This window comes from Melitaea cinxia, chromosome 10 (genome assembly GCF_905220565.1).
Source record: "Melitaea cinxia chromosome 10, ilMelCinx1.1, whole genome shotgun sequence".
NCBI classification, from domain to species: Eukaryota; Metazoa; Arthropoda; class Insecta; order Lepidoptera; family Nymphalidae; genus Melitaea; species Melitaea cinxia.
The window spans coordinates 10455131-10472199 of NC_059403.1; the positions used below are offsets into that span (position 1 = coordinate 10455131).

The following is a 17069-nucleotide window of genomic DNA, read 5'->3' on the forward strand; positions in this document are numbered from 1 at the left end:
ATTTATTGGGAATACCGAGGGTTATGTTGAATATAATTTGAAAACTGATAAACTAAAATCCTTGTATTATTTACCGAACAGTATTTAAGTTATTTACTTTGTAATAAAAAAAGGAAAAATTAAATGAAACAATGCGTTAATGAATTACACCTATATATATATTTTGAATTACAACCCTTCTCCCAAGATAATGGTATAGACTTAAATCGTTCAAAACATTATCTACAATCAATGTGCGACCAAACCACATACAGACAAATAAACAAAAATTTAAAAAATATATACGAATATAGGTGTGTTTTCAGTATCTATACAAATCAATAACATTGGAGTGTCTGTTTGTAATATTAAAATAACCGCTTTTTATTAAATGCATATGATGATGTATACACGGTGCATATACCAAAATGACATTTTTTACAATTTTTGTCTCTCTGTCTGTTGTTTGTTCCGGTTAATCTCTGAAACGGCTGGACCGATGTTAACGGGACTTTCTCTGGTGACAGCTGATGTAATAAGGAGTAACTTAGACTACTTTTATTTTAGATTTTTTTTATAACTCCGCGAACTGAAAAATAACGTCGACGAAATCGCGGGCACAGCTAGTCGTTTATAAAATATCTTCCGAACATTTCTTCAAAATATGTTTCATATGCACAGAATTTTTCCATTGTCATTGTAAGTGTAGATGACAAAAACAGTATAGTTATGTATCTTTTGTGTAAAATATTGTAATTAATGTTCCGTATTTGTAAACGATAGTTTTCAAATATTCGCGTAGTTGAGTATTTACGTCGTTATTCTATAAAATAAAAATAGTAAAGTTACAGCATGAAGTATTAAATATTAGCCATGCCGAGGACGATCAATTTAAAGTAGAGATGGCAATCGATTAAGAGTTGAGATTACTTATCAAATGTCACATCTACTACTCAAATTTATCAGCAAAAAGTTATGACTTCCCTGAGTGGGTTTTTTTTGTATGAGATAATAATAAAATTGGATTTATTTGACGTCGATATCCGTTGAGGCTTAGGAGTACTTCTACACAAGTGCTTTATTTACTATTTGTTGGTTCTTGAGTAAAGTTCTTCTCTCTAAAGTGTATAAGTAAATCCTTGTAGAAAATAAAATGGCAGGATAAAAATATTCATATGTAAAACTATGTTAAAACTGAACAGTACTTTTGGCTGTATAAATTGCTTCGTTTGTTTTTGTCACTGTTAAAGTGAGGAAAAATTGGATTAAAAAGGAACTTATAAGAATTTGATTTAAGTTGGTTAATGTTAGCATTAATACTGACTTAATTACTTTGTATAACATAAAGCGTAGCTACTTTTCTGGTTTAACGATTGTAATATAGAACCCAAAATCAATTAATCATTCTCAAATAATTGTAAGTCATTCCTGAACTTCGTTTTCTAATCCTTTAAGGAACTTGTCATTTAATATTTTAGTATCATATATTTAGATGTAAGTAATGACAAAATGTACCTACATATTTCTTAAAAATTAATATTTAAAGCTAGTGTAAATTAAAACGTTATCAACGTAGCTTAAAAAAAGTAAAACCAATTAAAGCAATAAACAAACATAACAATTGTGTTTGCCTCAAACAAAAAACGACTAAAATCATTATTAGGGATAATTCTTTCATCTAATCCCTAATAATCATCAAAATCAGTAGACGCAGTAAAATTTTATGATGTAACACATATAAAATAGGAATACAATCGAATTGAGAACATATTATTTTTTGAATCCGGTCAATAATGCAGTAAGTAGTAAGAGGATATTACAACATGTATTCTTACTCCGTAAAGTTGTAAATTTAACAAAATAAGTAACGATATAACAATTTATCTTAATCAGAAAATGTTTATAAAAAAAAAATAAAAAAAAAATTAAACATATTTTTAAAAAATAGAAAAAAAATTAAACATATTTTTTCAGTAAATATTCATATCCGTACCTACTCGTAGTATAACATATTACAAAGCCAGTCAAAAATATTGAATATATTTTTTAAATTATGTACAGTAAATTTTACCTAAACAAACACAAGTTTTAATCAATCATTTGATAGCATGTTATTGAGAAAATTTTATATATTGTTTTGTTATAATTTTTCATCTGACATCCAAAAATTAGGTTATCCTTAAACAAACCGGTTGTGGTAATCAAGATTACGTAGGTCAGTTTGTGACGGTATTGTTTACGCTGGCTGCGTCCTTAAGGAAAAGCATGATTGACCATAGTAGCGTATCCAATTTCGTTTTTTTTTTCGGATGTATAATTTGCCACCGCTTGCAGCCTTTTGCAGTAATTTTCCTGATTAGTTTCTCAGCTAGCTAGTTGTTATGAAGAAACTGAGCGAAGTGCCCGCGAATTGTTAAATATATTTTAGTGATAGAACACGAAAATGGTGAACGTTGTTAAAGTCGAATATGTTGGTTCCAGATACAAATACAATATGTTGACAGGATGGAGGCTTTCTCTGTCGAAATGTAAGTAAATATAGTTTTTATTTATGTTACATATAATATAAAATATATACCTACTATAGACTATGTTACATTGTTTTTAGGATAAGTTATCGTATTACTTAAGTCTAAATTTATTTTTATTGTTTTGAGGTGTCGTAATGACAACATTATAATAATTTTTGGTATTTAAATCAAGACTTTTTTTTTGAGTTTTTAGTAAATTTGAAATTATGTGGCAGACAAAATTGGTTTTCTTTTTCAGGTAAATTTTAATTTAGTTAATGCCAAAAACAAGTTTTCTTAATTTAAATTTTGTGTATTCGTTTTTGTTTTCGATTTTTGAGCATATTATTTGAGTACAAGCCACTTTGTGCCTGCTTCTAAATAGGTATATTATATTTAATATGAAACTAACAATGAGTAAATTTAGAAATAGATTGCATTTGTATGTACATCTCTTTTATAATATAACAAAAAGTTTAGCACATTCGTATGTACAACTACTGTATTGTTTAAAAAAATCAAAATCGACTTACATTTGACTTACATTGAAAAAATTAAATTAAATAGTACGCGTTAACATATGCTTATATGTTAACTTAATTAATAATTCCACCCGTTAATATAACAAGTAATTTTATTGTTTATATAATATATTTTCAGTGTTCATAATACCGCAACGGTATGTGCTCGCGATAATGGCGCTGTTTGCCGTGGCGAATGCGTATACAATGCGAGTATGTCTCAATTTGGCGATCACACAGATGGTAAGGAGGGATGTGGTTAGTGAAGGTGATGAAAATTACGATCCCGATGCCTGTACGGACTATAATATACCGACAAATACAACAATGAAGTTAGCGGATTATATTATGAGGGATAGTGTAAGTACTCGAAATATAAATGTACATCATTAGATATTATTCATTGTTTATGTTACGACTCATACTGAGAAGACAATGAAACTTTTTTAAAGTGTATAACCATTTACACTTTAAGGTAGAATCAATAATTGAGTTTGCAAATGAAAAAAAAAACCGACTTCAGTTTCATCGACAAGTAATAGGACGTAACGTAATTTTTCGATTAAAAAAATTTATTAAAATCGGTGCACCCATTAAAAAGTTATGAGGTATAACACACATAAAAGTTACAACGCCCAAACAGAAATGATCATTAAATAAAACTACTTAACCGAACTGAAACAAATTTTTAGGGGACTTAATGGCAACTATTCCGCACCGTACAAAAAAAAAAAAAAAACGAATCACGTACATAATCACGGCGTAATCGGTGTACATACATTAAAATAAATATATCAACCAAATTGACAGTCTCCTCCTTTTTGAAGTCAATTAAAAAGAAACTTACAATTAATTATACAAAGAAAAGTAATGTATAAACCCGTTTTTATCGCTGAAAAACACATAACTTTTAAAGACCACACACGTGATGTGATGATGGAGGTGGCATAGATGTTTTTGTAATTGCTTGTTGTAATTTAAATTGTATAAAGGTTAAACATTTGTCAGGCTGTAAGTGTTATTGTATTAACTAATTACCCATCCTCATTAATTTTAATCTCTTACCATGTTATCAAAATATTTCTGTTGAAATGTGAATGTTTAATGTGAGGAAAATTGACATTTTATACATAAAAAAATTACGTCTCATGTACTTTGAGATTCCTCTTCGAATTTTTTTAACCGAGTAATAAATGTAAAAAAAACTTTAATACTAAAATTATTATCGGTTATTGGTACAAACTATATATATATATATATATACTATCGACATGATGTCATAAAAAATCGCTGTCGAAAAAAAAAAAGTTGACAAAGACGTGAGTAAATAATAAGCCATGCATGTCGTTTATTTTAATCGCAAAAAAATATATCGAATATGGTAATAAGGCAATTTAGATTACTTAGCAGGTGTGGTATCGCCAACTATTTTGTAAGTTGACACATGATCAGTAAATTAATATTAATTACTCGTATGTCACGAAAATGTATTAAAATCTTTTATTTATGTTTTAAATACTTTGTTAGTAAATCTATCTTCGACACAATACTATCAAATTTTACGTGTCACTAGCAAAAAAAAAAAAAAACGAAATATCTTTTATTCCCAGAGCGACAGTTTTGAATTTAAAGTTACTGTTACTCTTAGGTATCGTTTAGGTTGGAGTATATTTTGTGGAAACACATTGATGCTATAAAAGTTATACAGCCAAGATACACCCAGACGTTTTAAATCGTGAATTGAAACCAAAGGTTGCGTTGAACAAATCCTTGAGTTAGATTTGTCTTTAAAACTCATTTCGTGTTCAGTGATCAAGGAAAACGTGAGGAAAATTGTATTATTCGGGAAAAAAATGAGTCATGCAACCCATAAACCTGTAGTAAATCAGCGAAGCATATTGATATATTTTCTTAATTGCGTTATAATTAATGTTTATACAGATTGTAAGCGATGAATTCATAAATACTTCATTGTGCACTTATTATTCTGTAAATAGTAGCTAAGTGCTACGTGTTGTATCTAAATCCCCTATTATTGCGTTTAATGAAAATAGCTTATTGGTAATAATTATGATAGCCGTAATAGTATTGGCAATCTGGTGCGATAAAGTAATAATAATAATAACTAATGTAATACATAATATATAATAAAAATATTTTGAGTCAATCATAAACAGGGACGCTAATGTGTTGTCTTATTATAAATTTATTTGTATAGAAAATCCCCGCAGTAGCATCTTTGTTTATATTTATTTGAAACGTATTTTAAATATTTATAGCTTTACCATAAAATTGTTTGTTTAATAAAATTAAATAAGGTCTAGATATAGCTATATCGCTTATTTTTTTTTTAATTGAGCATTATACTAAAGGTTACGATCCGTATTCCGTAGTTTATCAAGATATGTTTAAAAATCAATATCGTTTATCGTTATAATTAATAATCAATATCGTTTGTACGAACATAATTATATATACACAAACTTGTCTACTAAAAGAAGAAGAAGGTTCACTTCTATAGAGAGGAGAGTAAAAAATTGAGACATAGATTAATTTTGAAAACTCCATAAAACTAACATGACGACATAGTATATAAAGAAATGGTGGTAATAGTGGTAACTAGAAGCATTATGTATTCTTCTGGACTGTGACTAATTGTATTTTTAATAAAACAAAAATATATGGAGACGTTCGTTTTAGTCAAATAGCATTGAAAATGCGCTGTATATCTCCGAGTAAGTGTAATTGAATTTTAATTTATTTTCTTTAATGTTAGCACCGAACCTTGGCATTTATTGTTGACCTATTTTACACTTGTTTAAATGTGATAATTTAAACATTTATTAAAACACATTGACGTGACGAACATTTCATTATGATATTAACGACATTGTTTTTATTTGGGTGAAGATCAGTGTAATGGGTACAACACACTGAATGCGTAGTGCGTTTTTTAAAAAAAAGCTTTAGACAACATTGACCTTCGTAAAAACTCGCTACTTTTTTCCGCCTTTGATATGTCAGTCATTACAACGTCTGTGACGATCGTTCATAAAGCAATTGCATGTAATTGAAATTAATGAAAAACGTATTAGATGACCTTGTAAGACATGATTGATGTTCACTAATAGGTTTTTTCATATAGTATAATTGACGGATTCGTAATATTAGAACAATTGAAATCAATAACATAGCAAATGACGCAATTGGCGTAATATTTGCGTGTGATTGTTTCAGGGGCACATAATATGTATAAAAATGTTTCTGCCCGTGGCGAATTAAGAAAACTATCTTATCGCATCGCTTTTCATATGCACGCCTCCTAAGTAATTGCAGGTTAACTCTACTCAGATATCACAATCTTTTTATAACCCTTGTCTTCAAAATTATCAATCACGGGTCTACCAAGGCAATCTCTTATCTGATGCGGATACATTAGTATCTTATTTTGTATCTTATTTCATATACTTCTATTTTTTAACAATTCGATTATGGGTGTAGATGAGAAAATTATTAGTATGAAAATTATATGTAGTTAAATTGAAGTATTAACTATACAAAAGAAGCTAACATAAGACTTATTAGTAATTGTATAGACACAATTTAGTTATATTTTCACTTCATGCTAACACAACTTGTTTTGTTAAGATTATTTGTAACTGATCAAAATTCATGTCACGTGTTGTATTATTTTGGGTCCTGAAATGAGAAATAATATTTAAACAAGACAACAACAATACAAACTTGTATTGCTGACAAAATTAATCTACACCAATTAAGATATATAAATATAGTTGAAACTTTGCTAGTGAAATTTAGGTATAACATATTTGTACTTTTTTCTTCTTTAAAAATAAGTACCTGGGTGACCGAGCTCCGCTCGGTATTTTTAGTAAATCATGAGGGATTAGTAGTAGAAGAGAGAGTTAAAATGATTCGCTGCCGGTTTGGACGAAGTCTTTTTAACCGACTTCAAAACAGGGGGAGGTTACTCAATCCGGCCGGAGGAAACTCAATATACATAATTATATATCTTATCTATAATCTATAATATATATAAAAGCGAAAGGTCACTCATCACGAAATCTCCGAAACTATAACACCTATAAACTTGAAATTTGCCAGGTAGGTTCCTTATAGAGCGTAGACATCCGCTAAGAACGGATTTTATAAAACTCGACCCTTAAGGGGGTAAAACAGGGGTTGGAAGTTTGTATGAAAGTCCTATGTTTTTGAAGTAAGAAACTTGAAATTTAAAATGTATGCTCTATAGATGGTGAGAAAGTGTTCAAATAATTTATCTTTAGAAATCAACTCCCTTTTGGGGTTAAAATGGGGTATGGTAGGTTGACTCACTCATCACGAAATCTCAGAAACTATAACAGCTACAAACTTGAAATTTTGCAGATAGGTTCCTTATAGGGCGTAAACATCCGCTGAGAACGGATTTTACGAAACTCGACCCATAAGGGGATAAAACGGGGGTTGGAAGTTTGTATGAAAGTCTTATGTTATTAAGGTAAGAGACTTGAAATTTAAAATGTATGCTCTATAGATGGCGAGGAAGTGTCCAAATAATACATCGTAATCTATATATATAAAAGAGAAAGGTCACTGACTGACATCACGAGAACTCAAAAACCACTGGATGGTCCATCCATCCAAGATGGACAAAGATGAAATTTGGCAGGAAGGTAGATTATAGTTAGTAGACGTACGCTAAGAACGGATTTTGCGATATTCCATCGCTAAGGGGGTTTAATTGGGGTTGATAGTTTGTATGAAACATATACAGCAGCAATAAGTTCGCCTGATAGGTTATTCATACTGCAGCCTGAAAATAAAACTAAAAATGTGGTGTATAGAGAGGTTTTATAAAAATAACTATTAAATTATACTTAATTGTGCCTTTGAAAAAGTTACTCAGAGTGATAAGCATTTCAAGTGACTGAAATAAAAAAATAATTTGCGTTAAGCATCTTAATAGTAATGCATATCTTCCGTATGTGATCGATTCCCCCAAAATCTACTTAACGGATTTTCATGCGGTTTCACAAATGGAGAGAGGGCTTCAAGAGGAAGGTTTACGGAACGGCAAAGCCGATTTTGATGAGAGTATATACATATATGTATATATATTTTTAAATGTATGTTCGGGGATAACTTCGTCGTTTATGAAAAGATTTTGATAATTCTTTTTTGTTGGAAAGGAGATATCCCTGGTGTGGTAATATGATAAGGAAACCAGGATCTGATGATGGGGTCCCAGAAAAATCGAGGGAAACTCTCGAAAATCCGCATAACTTTTTGCTGGGTGTACCGATTTTGATGATTTTTAACTTAATCGAAAGCCGATATTTATCATGTGGTTATATTTCATCGAGATCTGATTACAACTTTTGGAGTAATCTTTGATAATGCGTATTTCTTGACTATTTTTCCATGCACCTACATTGTATTACTTGTCGATGTAATTGCAGTCGATTTTTTTTCGTTTGCCTGCAAACACAATTTAATAATGTCTAAGCAAATATTTGTCTACGCTAAAGCCTGTAATATCCCACTACTGGGCATAGGCATCTTTCCCCATGTAGGAGAAGGATCAGAGCTTAATCCACCACGCTGCTCCAATGCGGGTTGGCGGATATATTCCCTACTATGAGTAACGATCGCTATCAGGTATACATGATAACAACCGGGGCCGCCGAGGCACGGTAGGGAGACCCACAAGGACTGCACAAACACCCAGACCACGGCAAACACCTGTATGGCCAAAACAAATGTTTGTCATGTGCGGGGATCGAACCCGCAACCGCCAGCGCAACAGGTACAATCCATGTCTGTAACCGTTGCGCCAACGCCGCGTCACAATTATTAATAATGAATTAAAGCAAAATAAAAAATAACGATAAATTAAAAATTGATATAAAATACACAATTACAAAATTGAGAGTAATTGCATCTCAAAACTGATAGGCGCTCCAACAAATCGTGTTTGTTTTGAAAATCATATTTAAATACGAATTACATATTTATAAAATATGAATAATATTTTTTTACCGACAATAATAACAAATATAAATAAATATAAAAAATCAAAAATAAAAAATAATTAAAAATAATAATGATAATATATAATAAAATAAAATAATAATAATATGAATAATATTTTTCGATTTTACCGACATAATAATAAAAAATAAGAAGTGCCTATTTAAATAAAAAATAAAGGGTGAAATTAAAAAAAAAAAGAAAAAATATTTTTTCAGGGACATGGGGATTTGAACCATGATCTTCTCGGTTGATCCCGACCGGCCGATTTCCCACCGAGCTATTGCAACTAAATTGACAGATTCGAAATTTACCTTCGTAATCTAACGATATTTTTTTCACTCCCTAAAAACAGGGATAAAACGACATTTTCTATAAATGAATCCTAGCTAGATGGATTTATCTCCCCCGAAACCTCCTGTATACTAAATATTATGAAAATCGTTGGAGCCGTTTCCGAGATTCAGATTATATATATACATATATATATACAAGAATTGCTCGTTTAATAGTATTAGATTTAATGAAGGAAATAAAATAATACAGTTAGGTTATTCATTATAGTACTAAAAAAATTAACATATTTTTTTTTATCGCTGTAAAATGCTTTTACGCACCCCGCCGCTGAGGCGGGCGCGAGTGTGGGGCTTCCGGCTGGACTGAATGAGCCAAAATACCAACTAAACCCAGCGGTGCCTTTATCGTCATATTGTACGCCACGTGGTAGTTTTCGCATTTTTCCGTTACCATCCCCTATAGAATGCCCGCGCGCAGCTCTCGAGCGACACAATCTAGATGCTTCTAGAGCCATGTCCATCTCTCCCTCGGTAACAGGAGATGGAACGCACATATCAAACTCGACCGAGGAGGACGGAGTCATCACAGGCGGAATATGGCCGGGACGGTGTGCAAAGAGTTCCGACACGGCTTCGACATGGCTACAGGAGCTCGATAGAAACGGCCATGAAACTCGGTCTAGATTCGCTAGTAACTCTTCTCGGGATAGATACTATAATAGACCCAAATTTTAACAGATAATATCTACATTAAGTTTAAGTACTGGGAAACAGTATCCTTCGTTTTTTTTTTAATCCTTAGGTCCAATTTCATACCTAAAAATGCATACGCTGCTATTTTAAAGATAAAGATGCTTATTTTATCTCATATGGCCAAAGTATTCATAAAAATTAAAATGTGTGAATTACAAAACAATATATTCATCTTTTACCACTTTAATTAATAATTATAAATCGTTGCAGTCATCCCTTTTCGAATGGAGTGAAGCTACACAAGGTCTAATTCTCAGCTCATTTTATTATGGTTACGTACTAACTCACATACCTGGTGGTATAATGGCTGAACGTTTCGGTGGCAAATGGGTCCTGGGATTAGGTTTGCTGTCTACAGCCGTTTGTACTATTATAACACCAATCGCCGTCAAAAGTGGGGGAGCTACAGCTTTATTTATACTTCGTGTGGTCGAAGGACTTGGGGAGGTAATAACTTAAATATGACTACTATATTATATTATTTATGACTTAATAAATTTAGTAATTGTGTTTTGTATTCAAATTTACAACTAATAAAAAATCAACTACTAAACTTCTGCTTGAGTTAAAAAATACCAAGATTTGCTTGGCAATTAATATATACAATTATGGTTTTACTGGACAGTATTTTATACTACAAATATAACCTTATTTTTCAGACAGTGTAGCTTTATTGATTGAGGGATTTTCTAATACTATCTAATACTTTTATTATTAGTACCATAAGTAAAAAAAAAAAGATTATAGAGTTATATTAAACTAATTTAATTTTTAGGGTCCAACTATGCCTGCGTTGATGGCGATAATATCAAAATGGGCACCAAAATCTGAAAGGGCTCGTTTCGGATCCATTGTTTTTGGTGGCGCTCAAATTGGTAACATAGCGGGGTCATACTTCTCAGGGCTCATTATGTATGACGGATCTTGGGAAAACGTATTTTATTTGTTTGGAGGCTTCGGCTTTGCATGGTTTATTTTATGGGTAAGTTTGAAATGCAATTTGATAGATTAATTTGTTTATTATCGGTTAAATGTTCTAATAATTAGAATAAATACCAAAGTATATGTAAAAAATAAAACAATCGTTAGTATTATGTATATATATGTAGAAATATAAAAATTAAAAATATTGATAAGTGTATGTATCACTTGATAAGAAATTCCAAGATTTACTCAAGTACCTATAACGTTTGTGTGACCGACACTGTATAATGTCTACACTATATATGTATGTTTGCTCGCAAACGAAAAACACCGACTTTAATTACATTGACAAGTAATACAACGTAAGTGGACGTGGAGTAAGTCTCCACGACTAGTGCATTCGTTAATTTTTTTCGATACGATTTTCGAAAATACTCCTTGATTTTTCTAGGAAGCCATCATCGGATCCTGCTTTTCTTATCATGGTATCACCCTTAAGATATTTCCTTTCCAACAAAAAAAGAATCAGTAAAATCGGTTCATAAACGACGAAGCTATCCGCGAACACACATAAAATATACGGTCGACTTGAGAAATCTCCTCCTTTGTTAAAGTCGAATTAAATGAAATTCAAATGACGTGTTTAAAATTTGAATATATATTCTTATGCTATATTTAAAGAAAATGTGATTTCTATATTGTTAAGTACTTGTCAAAGAAACTTTTTATTTTTTCTATTTTTTGCTACTACCGTAGCATTGTAGTTATAACGTCACATAAATTTCTACATTTTCAGTCACTCATTTGCTACAGTACACCAAATACGCATCCTTTCATTAGCGATAGCGAGAAGAAATTTTTGAATGAAAACGTTCAAGCACTGATTCATAGTGAAAAGCAGAGATTAGAACCAGTCCCGTGGAAGGCTTTACTTCGATCTGTGCCTCTTTGGTCTTTGATTGTCGCTGGTGTAAGTTATTAATTTATAGAAAATAATCTTAAAAATCCTCTGAAAGTATTTTATCAAAAAGATTAAAAGTGCTTGTCTTTAGATTAAGACCCGTCGAATTAATTTAGTAACGAAATTATGCCGATAACCGGTCAAATTTTGAGCTTAGATTGGTTAGGGTTATTTTTTTTAATATTTAACGGGTCTTAATCTAAAAAAGACTTACCGATTAAAAGAGTAGCTGTTAATATTTTTACCGATTCTTCTCAGCAATATAAAAATCTGAAGTAAATGTCGCATTGCATTAATTATATTCACTTGAAGAATATACATATAATTACTTAACAAATACAAATAATGTAAAATTATGATAAAAAAGGTTTTTGAAGTCTACTCGAATAAACACATTTTAATTTTGGTTTAAATTTATTTTATTTTATGAGAAAACTTAACGTAATTAAAAGGTTTAATTGTTTTTTATTAGTTAAAAATTACACTTTGTATTTATTTGACTTCAGCCTTTATACTAGTAACTAAATGAAGAAAAAGTTTGAAATTATAAGTTAACAGGCTATAAAATATCATGAATTACAATAATGGAAATAAGCAAAATTAATTCTTTGTTTCTAGATTGGTCACGACTGGGGTTACTTTTCAATGGTTACTGACTTACCCAAGTACATGACTGATGTCTTGAAGTTTAATATTAGATCTACTGGCTTACTATCTGCCATGCCATACGTTGCGATGTGGATCGCCTCTTTCTTATTCGGACTGGTCTGTGATTTCTGTATTAAAAGAAATTACCACAGCATAATGACAGCTAGAAAATTGTATACGACAATAGGTGAAAATTTTGTATTACATTATATCTATTTTTTATGATCATGTGTATATTAAAATTTTTCCGTTTATAGTCTGTTTGTATTTTTATGAATAAGAATAGTTAGAGCTCCATTTCGGGTAAGAGGAACTCTCAGCGTTTCTTCCGTTTAACGTGATTTTTTAGAACAAATTAAGCACTTAAAAACTGCGTTGATTTAGACCTCTAATTCTTTATTATCTATTTACATATTCTATTCTATCACCTCGGCTAAGTCAGTTTTATTTAAGTATATAATATTGGAAGTATCAACTTGAGTTTAGTTCACGTTACGAAGTTTTTTTGTGATTTTTCTATAGCAGTCTATATATTCTATTCTATTGCATAGGCTTACATATTGAGGACAAAAACGGGACGTTTTGCTACTTGTTGGTGGATAAATGTTTTAAAATTTCTTTAGTACTATAGTTTCCTCACTATTTTTTCTTACAACCCTTAGTATAAAACAAATTAAAGGCTTTTAAATGGTGTTAGCTCGACTTTAAAATTTCGAACTTCCGGTCAAAAAATTATTAAAACTTCCAATTATACCACATGATCAATCAATAAATCATCGGTTACAACCGTAAATAGATTATATTTAGTTCCATTTGAATTTGTAATAATTGTATATTCTTTCTTAAGACTTACAATAAAATCCAAAATATTATATTTTATTTTCAGCCGCCACCGGTCCAGGTATTTGTATAATTCTTGCTTCATATTCCGGCTGTGACACTACTTTAGCGGTGTTCTGGTTTATTGCTGCCATGACACTTATGGGTGCTTACTACAGCGGTATGAAAATTAACGCCCTCGACATAACCCCCAACTACGCCGGTACAACTACCGCGATGGTGAATGGTATCGCTGCAGTATCTGGAATAATTACGCCATATTTGATCGGTATACTGACTCCAAACGTAAGTTTTGTTACAAATAGCTTTGATAATAATAGGTTCATATTTATACTCAAAAACAATCGTTATTGATGCTTTGCGATAATTTTTATATGATTTTTCGTAATGTAATGAAAATAAAAAGTGAATTTTAAAAATAAGATTGATGATGTTGAAGTCGTGTAAAAGAGATAAAATTGAAACAGTATTTATTTAGTTATTTTTTATTGTGTATTTTCAAATAATTTTTCCTCATATCTAGTACTTCAACATCAATGTCATTTCCTTTCGATAATGAAACGACTTCCTTGTTTGTATCGTAGTCGTGCTACTCACTTCAAATTAAAGTTTTTGTATTATAAACAAAGAAATTAAATACAAAATATCATACTATTTCAAACAGTTTCGACTCTCGGGCAAACATGTACATGGCGTTCTGTCAGCAATAGAGGCCGTTATTAATATATTTGATTTTTATTTCAGTCAACGCTCAAAGAATGGCGAATAGCTTTTTGGGTATGCCTTGCTGTTTTGGTGATCACAAATATTCAGTACTTAATCCTTGCGAAAGGTGAACAACTCTGGTGGGATGACGTCAATAAGCACGGTTATCCACCAAACTGGAAGCATGGCGATCTACCTGTTAGAAAAAATGACTCTGAGAAACTAAAAATGGAAACCAATAACGAGAAAAAGTAAAATATAGACCTGCTAGTCAAAATTATTTAATTTCTTTAAAAATAAATTGTTAAAAAATAATATTGTGTTATTCTTGGTTTTTAATTCCTATAGAAATAAACACTTTCACCTAAAAAAGACGATATGTTTGCACTATTTTGTTACTAAGCACTGAATATCAATAATTGGATATAGCATTCATTATTATTATGTGAAATACATTGTATACACAAATTAGTTATTTGAAATCTGCCCCTTTTTAAACAATATTATATATATTAAAATAACAAAATATCACAATATTAAGAAGTACATGATTGTATTTGCTCGCAAACGAAAAAAAAACCGACTTCAATTAAATCGACAAGTAATACAACGTAGGTAGATGAAAAAATAGTGAAGTAAATACGTGTTATCAAAGATTACTCAAAAAGTTGTAATCAGATCTCGATGAAATTTAAATGTGACCGCATGATAAACACCAGCCTTCGATTAAATTAAAAATCATCAAAATCGGTACACTCAGTAATAAGTTATGCGGTCTGATACAACGAAGGTCGACGAAAAAATAGTCAAGTAAAAACGCATCATTAGATAGATATAACTCGAAAAGTAGTTGTTAGATCTCAAATAAATTTTAATGGGACCAAATGACACGCACCACCTTTCGATTAAAAAAAATGTCGAAATCAGTCAACCCAGTCAAAAGTTCTGAAGTAACACACATAAAAAAAATACAGTCAAATTGACAACCTTCTCCTTTTTTTGAAGTCGGTTAATAAAATTGTACATTAATGTACATTACTTCTTGTTCAAAGAAATCGTTTTCAAAGTAATTTACTCATAACAATGGTAAATATCTTGAATACTGAACTAAAGTTAATTTCCATTGCTTTGTTCAAAGCTATTTCAATTTAAATTTATTTATTTGCTACTCTTGTTGTATACAAAGGTCTTTTATATATATTTTTATAACATCAGAAAAGCCTTATGTCATATTTTATCTAGAGCGGCATAAATAGCATGAGTAAGTAGAGCCTTTTCTCGTTTAAGACCAATGAGCAGTTTTTGTTTCATTGAAATAAATAAGTTACAAACATGCAAAATTCTATTAAAAAACAATAATGAGTTGATCAATGGGTTTTACATCTTACCTTAGATCTTCTGATTTTTTGACGTAAGAAAGCGTACTGAAAACTTGGGATACTGAGGTTCATCAGGTATACTTTGAACATTTATAGATTAATTACGGATAAGGATGATTCTATAGGTTTGGTATGATTCGCTAACCTTTGTTGTTCCCAACCATCAAAAGTTTCTAAGATTAAAATTTTGTGCATTATCTTCTCATTTTTTTCATAATTCTGTGCCTCTGCTAATTCTTAACAAAAATATTCAATATATTATTATTGTTATTATTATAAGGTTTTAAAATGATTTCAAAAATATTTAAATATAAAATGAATTTTACTCTCATCTATGGCTTATTAGTACTGTTCATTCATTTTCTCTTTGTGTCACTTTACGAAATTACATTATTTACTTTAATTTTCTGTGGTCGGAAGTACGCCACATTTGGTTGCCATTTGGGAGACTACTAAATAAATGGACTATACAATTGACACTACAGCCCAACGATAGCTATTATAATTCATTATTTTACCAAAAAACGCCAAACATTTATAGCTGTTAATGTTAAATGAGTTCAGTTTTACATACGTCATATTATACAGTCGTGTGACTGATATTACGTCACTTCCGGCTTTAGTCTCACATTTTTTTCAGTTCGGTCGCCCGGCAAAATTTCTATATCCTCCAAGCCTGCCGTAAGGAACTTCGTTCCAATAAGTGTGTATGTACTTATTATACGCACGTAAGAAGTTATACTTCATTCGCTAGCTAACTTCATATTGCGTAGGGTGTCGATTGTTCCGCGCCCAAATATAAGTTTGGCCCTAGGGGTCTCTCTCAAGACCCCCAAGTAACTTCAGCCAGTCCCCCTCCTTGGCTCAGCATATGGCCTGCTGCAGCATCTTCCTTTTCTCCATGTAGATCCTGCACAGACTGTCGTCCCTGTCCACGTCCTGGGTGTATCTCCACCTGCTCCGAGTATATTGCCTCCTGGCCCCATTGCAGGCGGCCCGGAGACTAGCTATCTCGGCCGACCACCAGTAGAGCACCCGCCGCGGGGATGGACGCTTCGCGGGCGACATGGCCGCTCTGCAGACAGAAGTAAATGAGTTGTAGAGCCGGCTAGCCACCTCATTCACCCCAAACTTCGACAGCGGCGGGAGACGCCAACGGCCGACGATTGCGGCTTCCTTAGCCAGTTCCCGGTTGAGGAGGAGGAAAAAAAGGGTTGTCGGTTTTTTGTGACTGTGGGCGCGCATCGTAAAAATTTACCCTCATCATTTTTCTCTAACGCGCCAAACAAGTATAACTTCAAAAATTATTTAATTTTTCTAAAGTTTCCGGTGGATATCATATTAAGATACTAAATACAGAGTATAACATTGTACATTATAGGTGAAGTATATGTCCGAATAAAATATGGATACTCGTTAATCCTCATCTTTTCTCTCTTACTACAGTTTCTGACAGAAAAAGTAATAACGCTATTATGGGTCATATTTTTTATAGTCGTTGA

At 31.5% G+C, this 17069-nt stretch overlaps 1 protein-coding gene across 1 annotated transcript; it reads left to right on the forward strand.

Moving 5' to 3' along the window:
* The first annotated feature begins 2473 nt into the window (after positions 1-2473).
* On the forward strand, positions 2474-14503 carry LOC123657100 (putative inorganic phosphate cotransporter). The gene is made up of 8 exons (XM_045592687.1): positions 2474-2507; positions 3150-3370; positions 10321-10557; positions 10886-11092; positions 11831-12004; positions 12614-12830; positions 13530-13768; positions 14228-14503. Exons 1-8 carry the CDS (start codon positions 2474-2476, stop codon positions 14441-14443), a joined length of 1545 nt encoding a protein of 514 aa, XP_045448643.1. The 3' UTR covers positions 14444-14503.
* The last annotated feature ends 2566 nt before the right edge of the window (positions 14504-17069 follow it).

What these genes read in the sequence shown, in the direction of transcription:
- LOC123657100 (XM_045592687.1), top strand. Translation starts at nt 2,474, where the DNA reads ATGTTGACAGGATGGAGGCTTTCTCTGTCGAAAT. An exon ending in AAAATTGTATACGACAATAG is followed by an intron (nt 12,831 to 13,529) that starts GTGAAAATTTTG and finishes TTTTATTTTCAG; the next exon opens with CCGCCACCGGTCCAGGTATT. An exon ending in TCGGTATACTGACTCCAAAC is followed by an intron (nt 13,769 to 14,227) that starts GTAAGTTTTGTT and finishes TTTTTATTTCAG; the next exon opens with TCAACGCTCAAAGAATGGCG.